The following is a 15197-nucleotide window of genomic DNA, read 5'->3' as shown; positions in this document are numbered from 1 at the left end:
TAAAAATCCTCCAGATAATATAACCCCCTGAAGATTCCACCGGATCATCTTCACATGCAAAATTGAATCGAAAAAAAAAGTATAGGAATTCTTTCAAATCCCCACTGGAAAGTTTACCCCCAGAAACGTCCTTTCCCACAAAAAATTCTCCCCATGAAAACCCACCCCCAGCCGAAAATCCCCCCCACCAAGAAGAGTATGTATACTTCCCAATAAAAAATATTATACGTTAACAATGGACACATTTCATAACTTATAGCCCTTTCCCCAAGAACAGTGGGGGGTCATGTTACCCCCAAAGATATAGTTATTAGACTTCTCAACTATGTTAAACAAAAAGGCTATTTCAAAATTTTAATCGGATGACTGGAGAAAAAATGGGCGTCGGAGAGGGGCTAGTTGCCCTCCAATCTTTTTGGGAACTTAAAAAAGACACTAGAACTTTTAATTTCCGTTCGAATGCGCCCTGTCTAAAAAAAAGAAACAAAAACAATAATAACAAACAAACACGCATCCGTGATCTTTCTTCTGGCAAAAATTACAAAATTCCATATTTTTGCTGATGAGGGCTTGAATATCTCTACACTAGGGTTCTCTCATACGCTGAATCTGATGATGCTATTTTCATTAAGATTTCTTGACTTTTTGAGGGTGTTACTCCCCTTTTTCGAAAATCAGGCAATTTTTCTCAGGCCTGTAGCTTTTAATGGGTAAAACTAAATTTAATGAATCTTACAATCATTTCAAACAAAAAACAAAGTGCTTTCTATCGACAAGTTGCAAGAATAAGTGAATCTCATTACACAGGTTCTACAAGTCAAGATAACCTGCACAAAAAAACAAACAAAAAAAAGTTAAAAGCATTCCAATAAATGACATTTACTCATTTCCTTGGCATACAACATGAAATTATCGCGTCTAAATCTAAATAAGGCCATCAATCGCGATTTATTGCAGATAACACAAACAAATCTATATATAGAACCAGAGAAAAACAGTTGGAATTAGAAACTTTCGCGCCACATTTCTTTTAAATTGGCAATGGAAATAGGATTGGTCGTACTATGGATATATTTTATGTGATGTTTAAAATTATATGACTGCTTCGACCAGGGCCGTGAAATTAAATCCAATTAGATTAAAGAGTGAAATTGTAACTTGAAACGACACAACTTATTATAGGTAATTACCGACAATTCGTCGATATACGTATAACAACTTTTTCTGATTCAACTAATAACTTCTGAGCGAATGCACAATAAATCTACATGATTAGCGTAAATAGAGTGCCCAATTTGACCTCCCTCCTCCCAATTGGAGCCCTTAGAGTATGTGCCTAGTAACTGAAAAATAATAACTTTTATTAAAGCTCATTAGACAAAAGCCGCTGGAAGATATTTGTTTGTAACACGGTTATATTACCAATGAACAACCCCCTTCCTCAGAAAAATACAGTTTGATCCAACCACAAAGTTGCTTGAAAAATTTCCAGACAAAATAAAACATTCTTATTTTGCATACTAGGACCAAATAATACTCAAATATTGAATTATGTCCCCTGAAAATAAGTGCCCATCCTACATAACATATTTCCTCCTAGTACATCTGCTGATTGACAGTGATGAAAAGGAAGATAAGCTTAAATTGGCCGTATATGATGTTAGGAGGGCTTTCAACTTTGACATACATGTACAGCTTCTTTTAGGCTCGCCAGTGTATTCTGTCAAAGTCTATTGTCATTGCACTTAGAGATCTACACCATAAGGGTACAATTAAAATTTTCCGAGTCGTATATTCCGACTAATAAGGCCGATGCATTGATTCCTGTATATAAAAGCATTAGACAGGATGTTATCAGCTTCCCTCCTTTGTATAATGGTGTTTGCAGAGTTTTGTTTAGTGGAAAAGATATTACACTACCAAATTACGCAGATGATATTCTGAGCCCTAGCAGATCGAAAAAGCTACCGAAACAACCTGTCTGCCAGGATCAGGCAATTAACCGCTTTAGGTTTTTTATTAAAGCACCTTCATTGCTTCATCACGCTTCCAAGGGGAATCCCACCCTATCCTCTCTGTGTACAGACAGGAGAGACAGGGACCCAGTAAAGTTTGCTGGATTATAAGCAAAGTATCCTTTATCACCTTGCAATGTGCATTTATGGCATGTTATTACCAACAATACTTTCATTAATAGAATATGCAAAACAGAGGAATGACATGCAAAAATTAATCGTCAACCTATTGTAATAGGCGTCATTTGAGATATATGTAGTTACCAATTTATGGTTGAAGATGCGATCTTGTATTGAGGACACATTTTTATTTGTCTTCCTTTTTATCACTTCTTTAATGTGACGGTAAATTCAATACAACTACGAAGTTAGTTTTTTTTTCTCTCGGGGATTTTCAAGTAGTCAAAATATGTCCTAAAGAGAACGAGAGAATAACTGAAAGTTAATCTAAATTAATACTGATTTAAGCAGAGCCAAGAAGAACGTAAAAACTTGTAAGATTTAAGACTTAAGAAGTTAGTTAGACTATGAAGGTAAGACTTAGTGAAACCAAAGCAGTCCTCACGATAGAACTTGGTACCAAAAACAATCCATTTAAAAGGCAACTTTTTTTTCCTTCTTTAATGACTGTACACACTATATCGTACCATTTCAAAATAACAACATTCTTTATTTAATTTTTTTTTAGCCTAATTGGGCCAAAGTATGTATCAGTGCAGCTATGACATCAATTCCTGCTAAAGTCGATAAAATATGTCCTAAAGTGAACAACGAGAATAATCAAAAAATTAAATTAAATGAGCTTTGGATTAAAAAAGCCAACAAAAACGGAAGAAACTTAAGTAATTCAACCCTCTCCTTTCAACTGAACGGGATTGAGAACAATATATTTCAAAAAGGTGCCTTTTTTAATTCATTTTAAAAGACTGTATATGACATAATTTTAAGATATCTGCTAATTATTTTTCTAAATCTTTTTTTTTCTAGAGAAATTAACTAAGCTTAAACACGATCAACAAATATAATTATTTTTTCTTACCAGAAAGTGCGCTTAACGAGGGGGAGCCTCCAACGGGTCCTCCTAAATTATTGCCACCAAACCCTAGACTGTTATTTTGCATTAAGCCTGCAGCAGCATTGCCGAACGGACTACCTATTTGCGAAGACTGCAGACCTAAAAAGGAAATAAAGGTAATTATGCAGTGTCTTTGGTAAGCATAATACCAACCCATTCATCCATGCAATAAGAGGGGGGGGGGCAGAAACAAAAATTGAATCACCTTCCCAACCGCATACATTTCTTTAATTGACTGTTAGAAACTGAACCACTCAGTACTTGCCGATTACCCAAGGATTATACTATTACTTGTGTTAATGCACCTTGGGAGTTATTATTATATTTTTTAATTTTATTTTATTTTTTATTTTATTTATTTTTTTTTTTTTATTTATTTATTTTTTTTTATTTTTTTTTTTGTTCACTCCGTGTAACTTCAAGGTTTTCAATGTACAAGTGAGACCCATAATCTTGTTTCCAGTAAGTTTGGCTCAGATCCAACAATATTTTTGGTTAGGCATACTGAAGAAGAGAATTTCGGTCCATCTTTCCATCCGTCACAATGCCCAGGTCGGGTTACTATCACCAAAAGCAGAGTGAGGACGCCAGTCATTACTCCTCACTAATTTTGATCATAACATGACAATTCAAACAAGGAGATGCTCTGATAAAAAGTTTGGGGACCCCCATCCTTTCCCTCACAGACTCTGGATAGATTTTAGGACCGTAGAAGAATAACTAGAACACAAGTTTTTACCTTTTTTTCTTTTTTCTCGGCCATATCGTTTTTTCCGTTTGTCTAAAAAAAATAAACGATGGGCGGAATATTTTTACGTTCTATGTTTTACTTTTAATGTTCTCCTTATTCTTTTTGCGTGTTGTAACCTTTTTCAAAACACTATAAAAACAATATATATATATATATATATATATATATATATATATATATATATATATATATATATATATATATATATATATATATATATATATATATATATATCATTTAAATTATAGTTTTGTATGTCCTTTTAAGAATGGACCGATATAGAGGGCAGCGTGTATACTACGCGAAAAATTCAACGAAAATATTAAAAAAAAAGAAAAAAAAAGAAGTGCGACACATATTTTTGTTATTCTTACACACGCGATAGTTTGTCCTAATATAGCAGTTTTAATGAAGTTATTTCTGTAACCACATAAGAAATATGTTGGTTTGCTAGTAGTCATATACCGCTTTGACTGAGCTATTTGTAATTTTGACAAGGCACGGTGTTCAATTCTAAGCCTAAACAGCATATTACAAAAAAAGTCTTTCATACAAACAACATTTCAAGAAACCATTTCAAGCAGCCACTCATGGTTTAAAGAATATTGCTAGTGTTAGTAGACCAAGCTGGTTGTGTTCTATTCAGGAGGAAGATAGAATAACTCACTACAAATCTGTTTAAATATATTTTGTATGTTTAGCAAGGAGTTTTTGATTGTGAAGCGGCATCTACAAATGCAATATCCTTGAATAGGTACAATTCAGATGGCGATATGTAATTACCATACTCCAGGTTTCGGACATATGGTTCAAAAAGGTAATGGTTTTCCAATATTTCTTTTGACGTGTATCAGCCGTTTAGAACTCAAACAAATATCTTCACGGTGTAAGTTTAAAGAAAATTTAGTGTTTAAAAAATTTCGTTACTCAATAACTTTAAATACTTACAATGAAGTCACCTAACAACCGACATAAATATTTCCAAAAATCCTTTTGGTAATCGAATATTTAGTAACTAATTGGAAGCCAATTCATGGAGCTTCATACTAAATTCAGCTCTTAACTTAATGCTCTTACAAATAAGCAAAATAAAAAAATAAAAATTATTCAACGATCTATGATGGTAATCGACACCCATTGGCACTATCATTGTACCGTCTCTTTGTTACGAATAGGCATGAACAGCGCTGTTCAAATTTTTCTTCTTTCCTTTTTTTTTGTAGAGTTGATCGCTCGAGTTTCTTAGCCACTCGTATATATATATATATTTTTTTTTTTTTTTTTTTTTTTTTTTTTTATATATATATATATATATATATATATATATATATATATATATATATATATATATATATATATATATATATATATATATATATATATATATATATATATATATATATATATATATATATATATATATATATATATATATATATATATATATATATATATATATATATATATATATATATATATATATATATTTAGAATACAGAAACTTGAAAATTCACACTGAGTTAACACAGAGAGCTTCTTAACTACATTTTGTTCTGAAACTCACTTTATCCCAGGTTATTTAGAATTTAGCAATCAGAGATCTGTGACAACTTACAGAAAACCATTTTGTTTTTAAATTTAATGGAGAACAGAAAATAAGGAGTAGTCAGTTTTATTTTTGGTCACTTAAAGCTTAAACTATGCTAAATATTGAAACTTGAAAGGAAGACGAAGCAAAAAGAAAAGAAAGGACAGTCCCCGTTTTCCAGCTTCCAAGTGACAGTAAAGCAGGTTCGGGTTCTTTTCCATTCGTGTGCTAACATTGGAAGTAGCGAACAAATCTCCCACTGATGGATATATCCACGATAAGCTCCAAAACTCTTTAATGTGATGGTAAACTATATTAATCAATTATGTATTATTGCTTTTTTGGAACTTGCAGTGACACTTGGAAGATCACCATACCAAGACATATTATAAAGGGCTACCAACTCTTTTTATTTATCTGACGGCGCAGTTCCTTTATTACCTGATATGGTATCGTTGTTTAGAGAATAATTTCCGATTTATCAAAAAGATCAAAAACTAATCATTTCCGTTATTTCAAAATGCTTTTATTGCAACAAAAAAGGAAAACATTAAAATTCCTTGTTACTCGCAGGTAAAAATATCCACCTTAAATTAACTTAGAAATTAAAAAAAAAGCTTCGTTAAAATAGCTGGCCGGTTGGACGATAAACCAATTGGGCTAACCTGGCCCCTCGAAAACAATTTGTGATGACATTTTGTACATTTCATCAAACTTCTTTTTTCTATTTTAGAATCTTTAGACATACTTATTCCCACCGATCTAAGGGGTTCTGTAGCTCGTCAATTTTCATCCCTCAGCTTTTTTCCGGTGATTACTTCACCCTTATCTTTGGACTACACTTTACTGTAAATGTGTTCGTTAAAGCCTTGTCCACATTTGTGTTTAGCTAGACATTAGTTTTCAGCAATCATCATTTTAGACCAATCAGGGATGCATATAAAACAAGAAGAGCATTTTGAATGGTAGATTCTGATTATGCTTAGACATTGATGTCAAGCATACATGTGACATGCTAGCCAAGAATACATGTGAACATTGTTGAGACTGGCTTATTGAACTTCTAGGGCCATAAATTTGCATAAAAACTCAAGGTTCTACGTATCAAATGATGTCAATCCAATAAATGGACCAACAACATTTTCAAAACCTAATGTTTTAACTGCTTCTGTAGTTGGATCTACCTTTTGTGTGGAATAAAGATCGAGGACACTATGTAGAATTGTATACCCCTTAAAATGGTGTATTAGTTTGAGAAAATAAAAACAAATTAACTTAAAATCAAATATCTAAATATTGGCAAATTTCATGCATGAAATTTCGCGCAAATATTTTTAGTTAAAACAAGAAAAGTAGCGATTACTGGAAACTAAGATGAAAGAAATGGAATTGTATTAGGTACAAGCACCAAATTTCACCTTTTTTTTTATTGTATTACTAGACTTGGTTAACAGACTTGGTAATTTTTGGCACAGTCTAAGATGAATCCTACAACTGCGACAACTACTAACAAATCATCGCAGAACCAACCCTCCTGAATAAACCGCAGCACCAGCACAACTGCACCCCCTCCTATTCCCTTTTAATCTTTCCAGGGCTTCATTCTTAACCCTCTTCCATGAACTTCCTAGTTCCTATAAATCCTTTCCTGTGAGCTCTCGCCATCCCATTCAAGGATGTCTTGCTTTCTTACTTAGCTCCCAATGGATTGCTGATGGAGTACAATTTTAATCAACTATTATCCATCACACATTTTTTTTTATGTACAATAATTCAAACAAGTGTCTTTAGCCTTAGACAATCCATCTTGACAACACCTTTCATATTCTTCTTTAACCTATGAAGGCACTCACGTTTCAAAGCTGTACTTAGCATCCTAATTGCGATCGTAGTTTTGCCTTCCTATGCTTCCAAACTTTTTTCAAATGCGAACGGAAACCATGTGCCTTGGCCATTCTAACATATTCTTTGCAATTTACTAATAATGCTACCTATGTAAGTGAGGCTATCTACTCGATCGATCTTCTCGTTACATGGCAGAAGCACATCCAGGATTTTTGTCCGGGGGGGGGGGGTACTATTTTTACTGGGGGGGGGGGGGGTTACATAAAAAACCTCAAAAAACGCATAAAAAATTTGTTTGTGTCCATTTTTGTTACGTTTTTAGGAGTCAAAAAAACATTTCGGGGGGGGGGGGGTGGGGTTCAAACCCGGTACCCCCCCCCCTGGATACGGCCTTGTTACATGGTATAACATATTCTTGCTCATTTATTTACTACTTGAGCGACCGAGTATCATAATATTTTTTTTCAAACCTAATCTCACACTCAGAATTCTCAGAAAATCTAAAAATTCATCTTAATCTAGAAGACTCGAATCATCTGAGTCTGATGAGTCTAATATAGTTTTAATTGCCCTGATGTAGTATAAGCCCTTACATGACTCTGATTACAATAAGGTCTAACAAGTCCACTATTCTTTTTAATATGCACCATTTGTAATATACGGACTTGAAGTGTTTCGATTTAGGACAGCCATTCTACTACTTTAATGTTTTTAATGGCAAACGATTAAAATTTAGAGCACTTCCCTATATAATTCCTGGATTTAATCTTCCACCCTTGAATCGAAAGAGGTAAAATATGTGTACTGTCCTCATCCAACTCGTATTTGTTAACTTAAAAATCCCCGAAAAAAAGATCGTTATAATGAAGCTTGTCCATACTAAATACATAAAAACGTCCGTAATAGAATAAGTGCTATTAATATGCCCATAAATTGTTAAGTACGCACATGCAAATGTTGCCAGTTCAAATAAATCAACCTTTAATGTCCTAACCCCCACTGCTTTGGACAGGTTCTTCAAGCAGTTTAATTCGGATTACATCTATTTTTTTTTTTTTTAAGCTGGTAGTATTGCTTCGATTTACAAATCACAAGTTAGATATGGTAATAGAAAGCAACCAAGCCACATAACCGTGAACTGAGAAATTTATTTTGAGATTTTCTTCTCACCATATAACTGAAATTTAGTCCCGTAAATTTTATTTTTAGCCCCCCCCCCCCCGTCCAATTCTAGCTATAAACAAATGAAAGAAATATTTTTCGTTTGTATTTTTCAAATGGCTAGATGGAACGAAATAGGACGTCTAAGCGTCTAAAAATTAGGCGCCCCAGGTATCATTAGATTCTATGATTGAGAAAGAAAATAGAATAGATGTCATCAATGTAGACGGTTGGCTGTGTTCGCTCAATGAATAAAGTTAGATGTTTTAATAGAATTTAACTGATGGTTTTTTTTTCCGAGGTTAGTTTTTATTATTATTATTCTAATCCACCATCTCGATACTTAGCTAACCGAATTTAATATCAGAAACAAAATGACTAAGATCCAGAAACAGAAAGGACCCTAATACCACAACGGACACATTAGTTATAGAACTTGAATTTTAAACTTTACTTTGAGATTTACAGACGACAGAAGATAATCTTAAAGAGAACGGTCGGATACTAATCCGAAGTTAATTTGGGTTATTGTTAACTCCTATTTGATGCGGCCATGTTGAGGCTGAGGAGATTAATTTAAATGTACTTTTGAGATACAAAATCAGGATTAAAAATGAATTGATAAAATCATCATTACAGTCAACTTAATGTGAAAAATGAGCCCTGAGCATACTTCTAGCCTGCCCTCAAGCCATCTACATACAGATATCAGGTTTTTCAAACGATCTTATATTGTGGTTATTTCTATTTGAAGATTCTAATCGTCTTCTTTTTTCACTATTTAAGGAGTCAAGTGGTAAATCTAACTTTTAAATGCCGGCAATATGAATTAGATTGGTGTATGCAGAAAAAAAAACACCGGTCCCCTTTCAACAAAAATATCGGTATTAGTAAAAATATCACTGTGAATGGGCCTTAAGTCGTCCAAGATCCATAACAACTGCGAACGCTCCTTTTTCACCCAACTCTTCTCAGAGCTTTACTATTTACACCTTCGCATGAAGTTCCTACTTTCCTTATGACCTCTTCTCGCTTCGTTTTAGAAGTCCTACTTAGTTTTCGGCAGGATAGCCAAAAACTAAGACTTTTGGGCAACCATCCATCCTTCGTCCTAAACGTGACCTAAACATCTTTACCTTTCATGCTCCTTAAAAATAGAGTTTTTAAGGTCTGTCCACCACACCCCAAGACCACAGTTTGCCCCCCCCCCCCAGCTGAAAATTGGTTTCTCCAAAAACTCTTGTCAAAACTAAGATAAGCCTGCTTAATTCAAGCATCCAGAGAAACAGGTCAGTTTTTTGTTAAACGGTTACCTTTGCTTTTATGGTACCATATGGTTCGTTTTTCATTTTTCACCGTCATTTTCACTTGATTTCGGAAAATTGGCCCTAACTTTGCCCTCTCCCCCCATGATTTTGACGAAATTACGGCAGTGCTTCTTGGTACTAATCTTCAAACTTATCTTACACACTGACCTCTACTAACCTCCAGAAATTCAACCATTTCATATACTTTTTATTCAAGTCATTCAAAACATCTGTGTCTAGAGAAGTTTTCGACTTCTAAGCATTATCAACCTTTATCCACTCTATTATGCTTAAATTTCAAGGAAGAAGGAGAAAAAGAAAAAAGAAATATAGAAAGCAAATTTCAAATCTTCTTTTTATTTTCTTCTTCATCATAAATTTTTGTCTAAAATAGCACATGAAACGCTTACACCCAATTTCGCACAATGATCTCTATTAGCCAAGAGTAGGTACGGGCATCAAGACCTCCCCCAACCCCCAACCCCGAGATTTTTTACTCTGCCTCGCCTTATATTGTTGGCATGATTCTCCCATATTGACATTATATTTTTCAATTACCCCATGCCCGAAAATCAATTAAAGTTTTGAATGTATTAAAAAATAAAAAATAATAACAGCTATTGCCTTCAATCTGATATAGTCGAATAAGCTTACTCAGTTAGATTCCCAAAGACAAATATTAGGGAATTCTTATAATCCATGGTACTTGTGGGTTGGATAAGTTTTCCATAATATACTTTAATTAGTTATGAATAAATATTAATCAATAACACTTTCAGTGGAGCAGTAAGTGGAAAAAGGATACTGACTCGCAACACAAACGCATCCGTATTATAAAAGCATTTTGTTTGCTTGTTCGGTTGCGATGCGTTACTAAACGAACGGACCAATTGAAAAAAAACATAAAAACTGAGAATGTGATCTCAAAATACGGAAAGCCGTTGCGAGGGGTGATAGTCTTAGTCAATTGTTGGCAGTGGGGGGCCTAAGGCCCAAGCGACGGGAGGAGGCGATACAAAGCCAACAAGTCTTGTCTTTTTGCAAGCCAAAAGACCGGCTAATCGGGACTTTTTGGCCAGTTGCAAATAAATCAAAAACGATATCAATCTTACTCGAGTAATACGAATTTACTCGAGCAATACGAATGGATCTATTTATAGAACCAAAAAAATGAGGTCCTGAAGAATGTCAATGGTCAGATTACTTAAATTGGCATCATTTAAGGCGTGGATATGCGTATCTAACAATTTATGGACAGAGAATCTCAGCAAGCCAGTCTCTTTGATGGGATTTATTACATGATGCTAAATTTAGCATGTTGGTAATCTACGGATCTATTTATAGAACCAAAAAAATGAGGTCCTGAAGACTGTCAACGGTCAGATTACTTAAATAGGCATCATTTAAGACGTGGATATGCGTATCTAACAATTTATTGACAGAGAATCTCAGCAAGCCAGTCTCTTTGATGGGATTTCTTACATGATGCTAAATTTAGCATGTTGGTAATCTGCTACTGCTGCGATTACCTCTTTCCAGGTTTAACGGGGACACTGAGAGTAAATAGAAGTTAAGGGTTTTCAAATTCAAACGATGGCGGAAATTTTATCAGTAAGAAATAAGAGATGCTAGCGATGCTATAAGAGATGCATTTAAACAATAGCGGATATTATATATACGGGGAATAAGGCATGCCTTTGTTGCTGTAATAAAATCGCTTTGAAACAAGAGCAGATGTTTAATTTTAGAATAGAAACACCTTCAATAATTGGTAAATTATTCTTTAAACAAAAATATCCTATCAGAATGTAGATAATTCCAATAAAAGGAGAAGTTAGTTGTCGCTTATAATATGTTTGGTTTGACATTTCTGAAATTAAGTGTCATTGGACATACCGGAACAGCAAAATAATAAATTTGATTATTAGGTTTTATCATCAGCTTAAACAGTTTAAGAGTTGAATTGCTTGTTACTTTTTCGATGTTTTTTTTTTTTTGAAAAAAAAAGGATACCTATAAGGGACATAGAAGTGCCTCTCTTTCATACAGAACGTGGGAGAATAGAATGGACCACTTTTTCACAGACTCTGATTTTAGTACACTTACCATTCCGGAACAAAATTATGAATGTCTACCGTAAAGTGCTCATTTCTAAAATCATGTCAACAAGACGTTCCCCATTAATTTTTTTTAGCAATATTCTTATATTCCCAAGAACCATTTCGTCTCTGTTTACATATTTGACATACGTAAGCTGAAAGTCGCTGATGGTCGTATTTGACATTTCAATACTTCTGAAATAATTCCGCAAATTGTTTGCTGAGCTGCTCTTAGAGGAAGGATCAGTAGGATAGTGCATGTTCAGCCACATTTTGACATTTCCGAACTACATAACCGTGCTGATTCCCCTTTGAATACCTCTTAGAAAAGGATTTTTGGCAATTAACTCACCTCAGAAGCTTCAAAATGTCAGATACTACCTTCAGCCGCAATGGCGACGGTTTGATACAAAGCTAAAGCTAAAGATAACCGACGATGATATGCCACGTGATACATCACAGTGATATGTCACTTGTACGTCTCTCGGCAGGTTACAAACAATAAAAATAAATTGCAGCAAAAGAATTTGCCTTGTTTTGCAAAAAAAAAAAAAAAAAACTTACCAAGTGCGCTCGTGCTACTTCCCCCAGTAGAATATAAAGATTGCTGTTGAGTGGGTTGACTGTAAAGGCCTTGTTGTGGTGTAGGAGGTTGATGCATTGTCTGCTGCTGACCAGCAGCCATGAGTCGGACAGCACCAGGTCCAGTAGCGTTAATAACAACTGGCGCAGGACTTACCAGCCTTACAGGAGTGCCAGTACCCACACCTCTCATATTGCCCATTACAAGGGAGCCATTTTGGTCAACGTAGGCTTGAATTACTTGGTAGCCCTGAGGTACCTAAAAGTATGAAACTTATGTGGAAGGTGCAACAAATAAAGCTCTAGCTAAGCCTGGAATTGTTTCATGTGCAATGATTGACCATTCTAAAAATTCACCTTACAAGCAAAGATCTTAAGTAATGGTCTATTCCATACCACCATTCTATCACGTTGTATGGAGAATTACTTTGTCCTCTATCAAGCTACCACGATTTACAATGGACTTGAACCTACCCCATGTTATACGTTAAGATGCTAGCAAAAACAGATTAGATGCTTTTATAGTAAAATTCCCTGCAAAGTTTTTTAAGGACCTGAGCTCGAGGACTGTAAATATTAGTGGCTGCTGACCAATTTCTATCGATTGATGACAACCGGTCAAATGCAAGACATATTTTTTTTTTTATTACACTTCTTTTGAATTCTGTATGAAGCATTACAGTAAATAATTTATTAGCTTCAAACTGCAATAATAATTAGTTTTTTGTATAAAATGTACTTAGGGCGGACCCATCAGTTAAGGCCATTTTCGTTTATGTATTATTCTAGTATCTGAATAAAAAAGCTTGAGAAGTGGATCCCTGCTAATAGTAAAAGCGAGCTTGGTCAGCACCCCATTGCTTTTAAAGACAATGGCACATTCATCCACAAAACAGCCCATGCCTAACACTTTCTTGCAAGCAAGGAAAAACTTCATAAAAAAAAAAAAAAAAAAAAAAAAAAAAAAAAAAAAATGTCAGATGGACAAAAAGTAGAAAATAATATTTGTTCGAGAATCTATGGATACAAGTGAAAACAAGGGGAACAAAAAGAATAGGGCTTTACATAATATAAGATATAAAAGTGATATAAACTAAAAATGCACACATGAAAAAAGTCGGTGAGTTGAGGAAAACGATTTTTTGGTGCCTTTGAAAACATTTGGTTCAAATCTTCAATTTACACTAGAGCTGGAAGATTCAGGGAAGCTTCCTTTCTTTGATGTTTAAATTCTAAAAAATACTCATAATCTTGAATTTTCAGTCTATAGGAAACCCACGCACAATATTTGTTATCTGCATTTCTAGACAACCCACTATCCTTCTGTGAAAAGAGGGGTGGTAATCTCTTTAGTCGACCACCACTCAACCATATATCCGGAACCTCAGCGACAAACTTGGAAAATTTTTAGAGCAACATTCTAAACCCCATGCTTTCTAAAAGCCAGAATATAATTTGTATTTATCTGAAAAAATTCAAATGAATTTACTGAAAAAAATGCGCATTGTCAGTTTAATATACGTATATGCTGATATTTATTCCCTAAAATCTTAATTGATTTTTGATTTCTTAAATTTATAAAAGTGAAAACATTTAAAATATTTTTTTTTTCAGTAAAGTACAAATTATATTCTGGTGTTTCATTTACTTATTGATACTGATTCGTGGTAGTTGTATGATTGATAGATTGTTTAATTCTAATTTTTGCTCATTTTGGGTTTAATGGAATCCTTTACTTTTTTTTGAAAAACTCATTTTGTGCAAGAAGTTGTTTTAATCAATTTCTGTTTGACATAGTCTTTATCAGGGAGAAAGACTGAGCCTCTTCTAAAGTTAAACAACCATCCCTTCCATAAAAACATTTAGTACCTCCTAGGCATAACTTACAACCCTTGCCCCCTAATCTCTGGGGTTTGTTTCAACCCCAAAAGCCTTGTTATATGAAATTTAGACTATTTTGAATAGAATGGCTATCTCAAAATTTCTATTAGACGGATTTCGGGACAATATAACGTGTGCGTAGGGGGGAGAGGGTAGCTGCCCTTTGATAACTTTGACTCTTGAAAAGGGCACTAGAGCGTCTTATTACCAGTCCAATGAGCCCTATTTGAAGTTTATATGACCACACTTTCTATAAAAACCCTATATACCCCAGGGCGAAACTTACAACCCTTGCCCTGAGGACTGGGGGAGGGGGGATTTGTTACCATTAAAGACATAATTTCCAGACCTTTCTGATAGGCTTAACAAAATCCCTATATCAAAATTTTGATTGGAAGTGTTTGAGGAAATGATAGGCTTGGAGGGAGACGTTTGTCCTCTGATCACTTTCGACTAATAAAACAGGCACTAGTTTTCTCTATTTCCGATCGAATGAGCCCTTTTTGAAGCTTCTACGACAAAAATTTCTATAAAAATGTTAAATGCCAAAAGAGCATAACTTACTACCCTTGTCCTGAGAGCTATGGGGGGGGGGGGGGGTTGTCATCCTCAAAGGCATAATTTCCGGACTTTTCAACTACGTTGAACAAAATGGTCATATCAAAATGTTGATCGGAAATGTTTGGGAAATGATGGGCGTTGGAGGGGGGGAAGCGATTCTCCCTCTGATTACTTTCGGTTATTAAAAATGGCAATAGCCCTCTCAATTTCATCAAAACGGCCATTGTTGAAGTTTTTATGAAAACACTATCTATAAGATATTATATGCCCCCAGAGTACAACTCACAGCCTTAGCTCCGATGGGTGTAGAGGGTTGTCATACTCAAAACCGT

General features: G+C 34.5%; 1 protein-coding gene across 1 annotated transcript in view; it reads right to left on the bottom strand.

The window, feature by feature from the left end:
• The window catches only part of pum (pumilio), a 116966-nt gene that overhangs the window by 49135 nt on the left and 52634 nt on the right, over window positions 1–15197 (bottom strand). Inside the window, exons 4-5 of the mRNA XM_089106858.1 lie at window positions 12406–12682; window positions 3055–3189 (exon numbers count right to left, since the gene is read on the bottom strand). Of these exons, the coding sequence (XP_088962984.1) occupies window positions 3055–3189; window positions 12406–12682 (412 nt within the window). The remainder of the gene's footprint in view (window positions 1–3054; window positions 3190–12405; window positions 12683–15197) is intronic.

This window comes from Artemia sp. Qi Xiang Cuo, chromosome 21 (assembly GCF_049724085.1).
Source record: "Artemia sp. Qi Xiang Cuo chromosome 21, ASM4972408v1, whole genome shotgun sequence".
Lineage (NCBI taxonomy): Eukaryota > Metazoa > Arthropoda > Branchiopoda > Anostraca > Artemiidae > Artemia > Artemia sp. Qi Xiang Cuo.
Note: the sequence above shows the minus strand (reverse complement) of the source record. Positions and strands in the feature narration are given on the sequence as shown.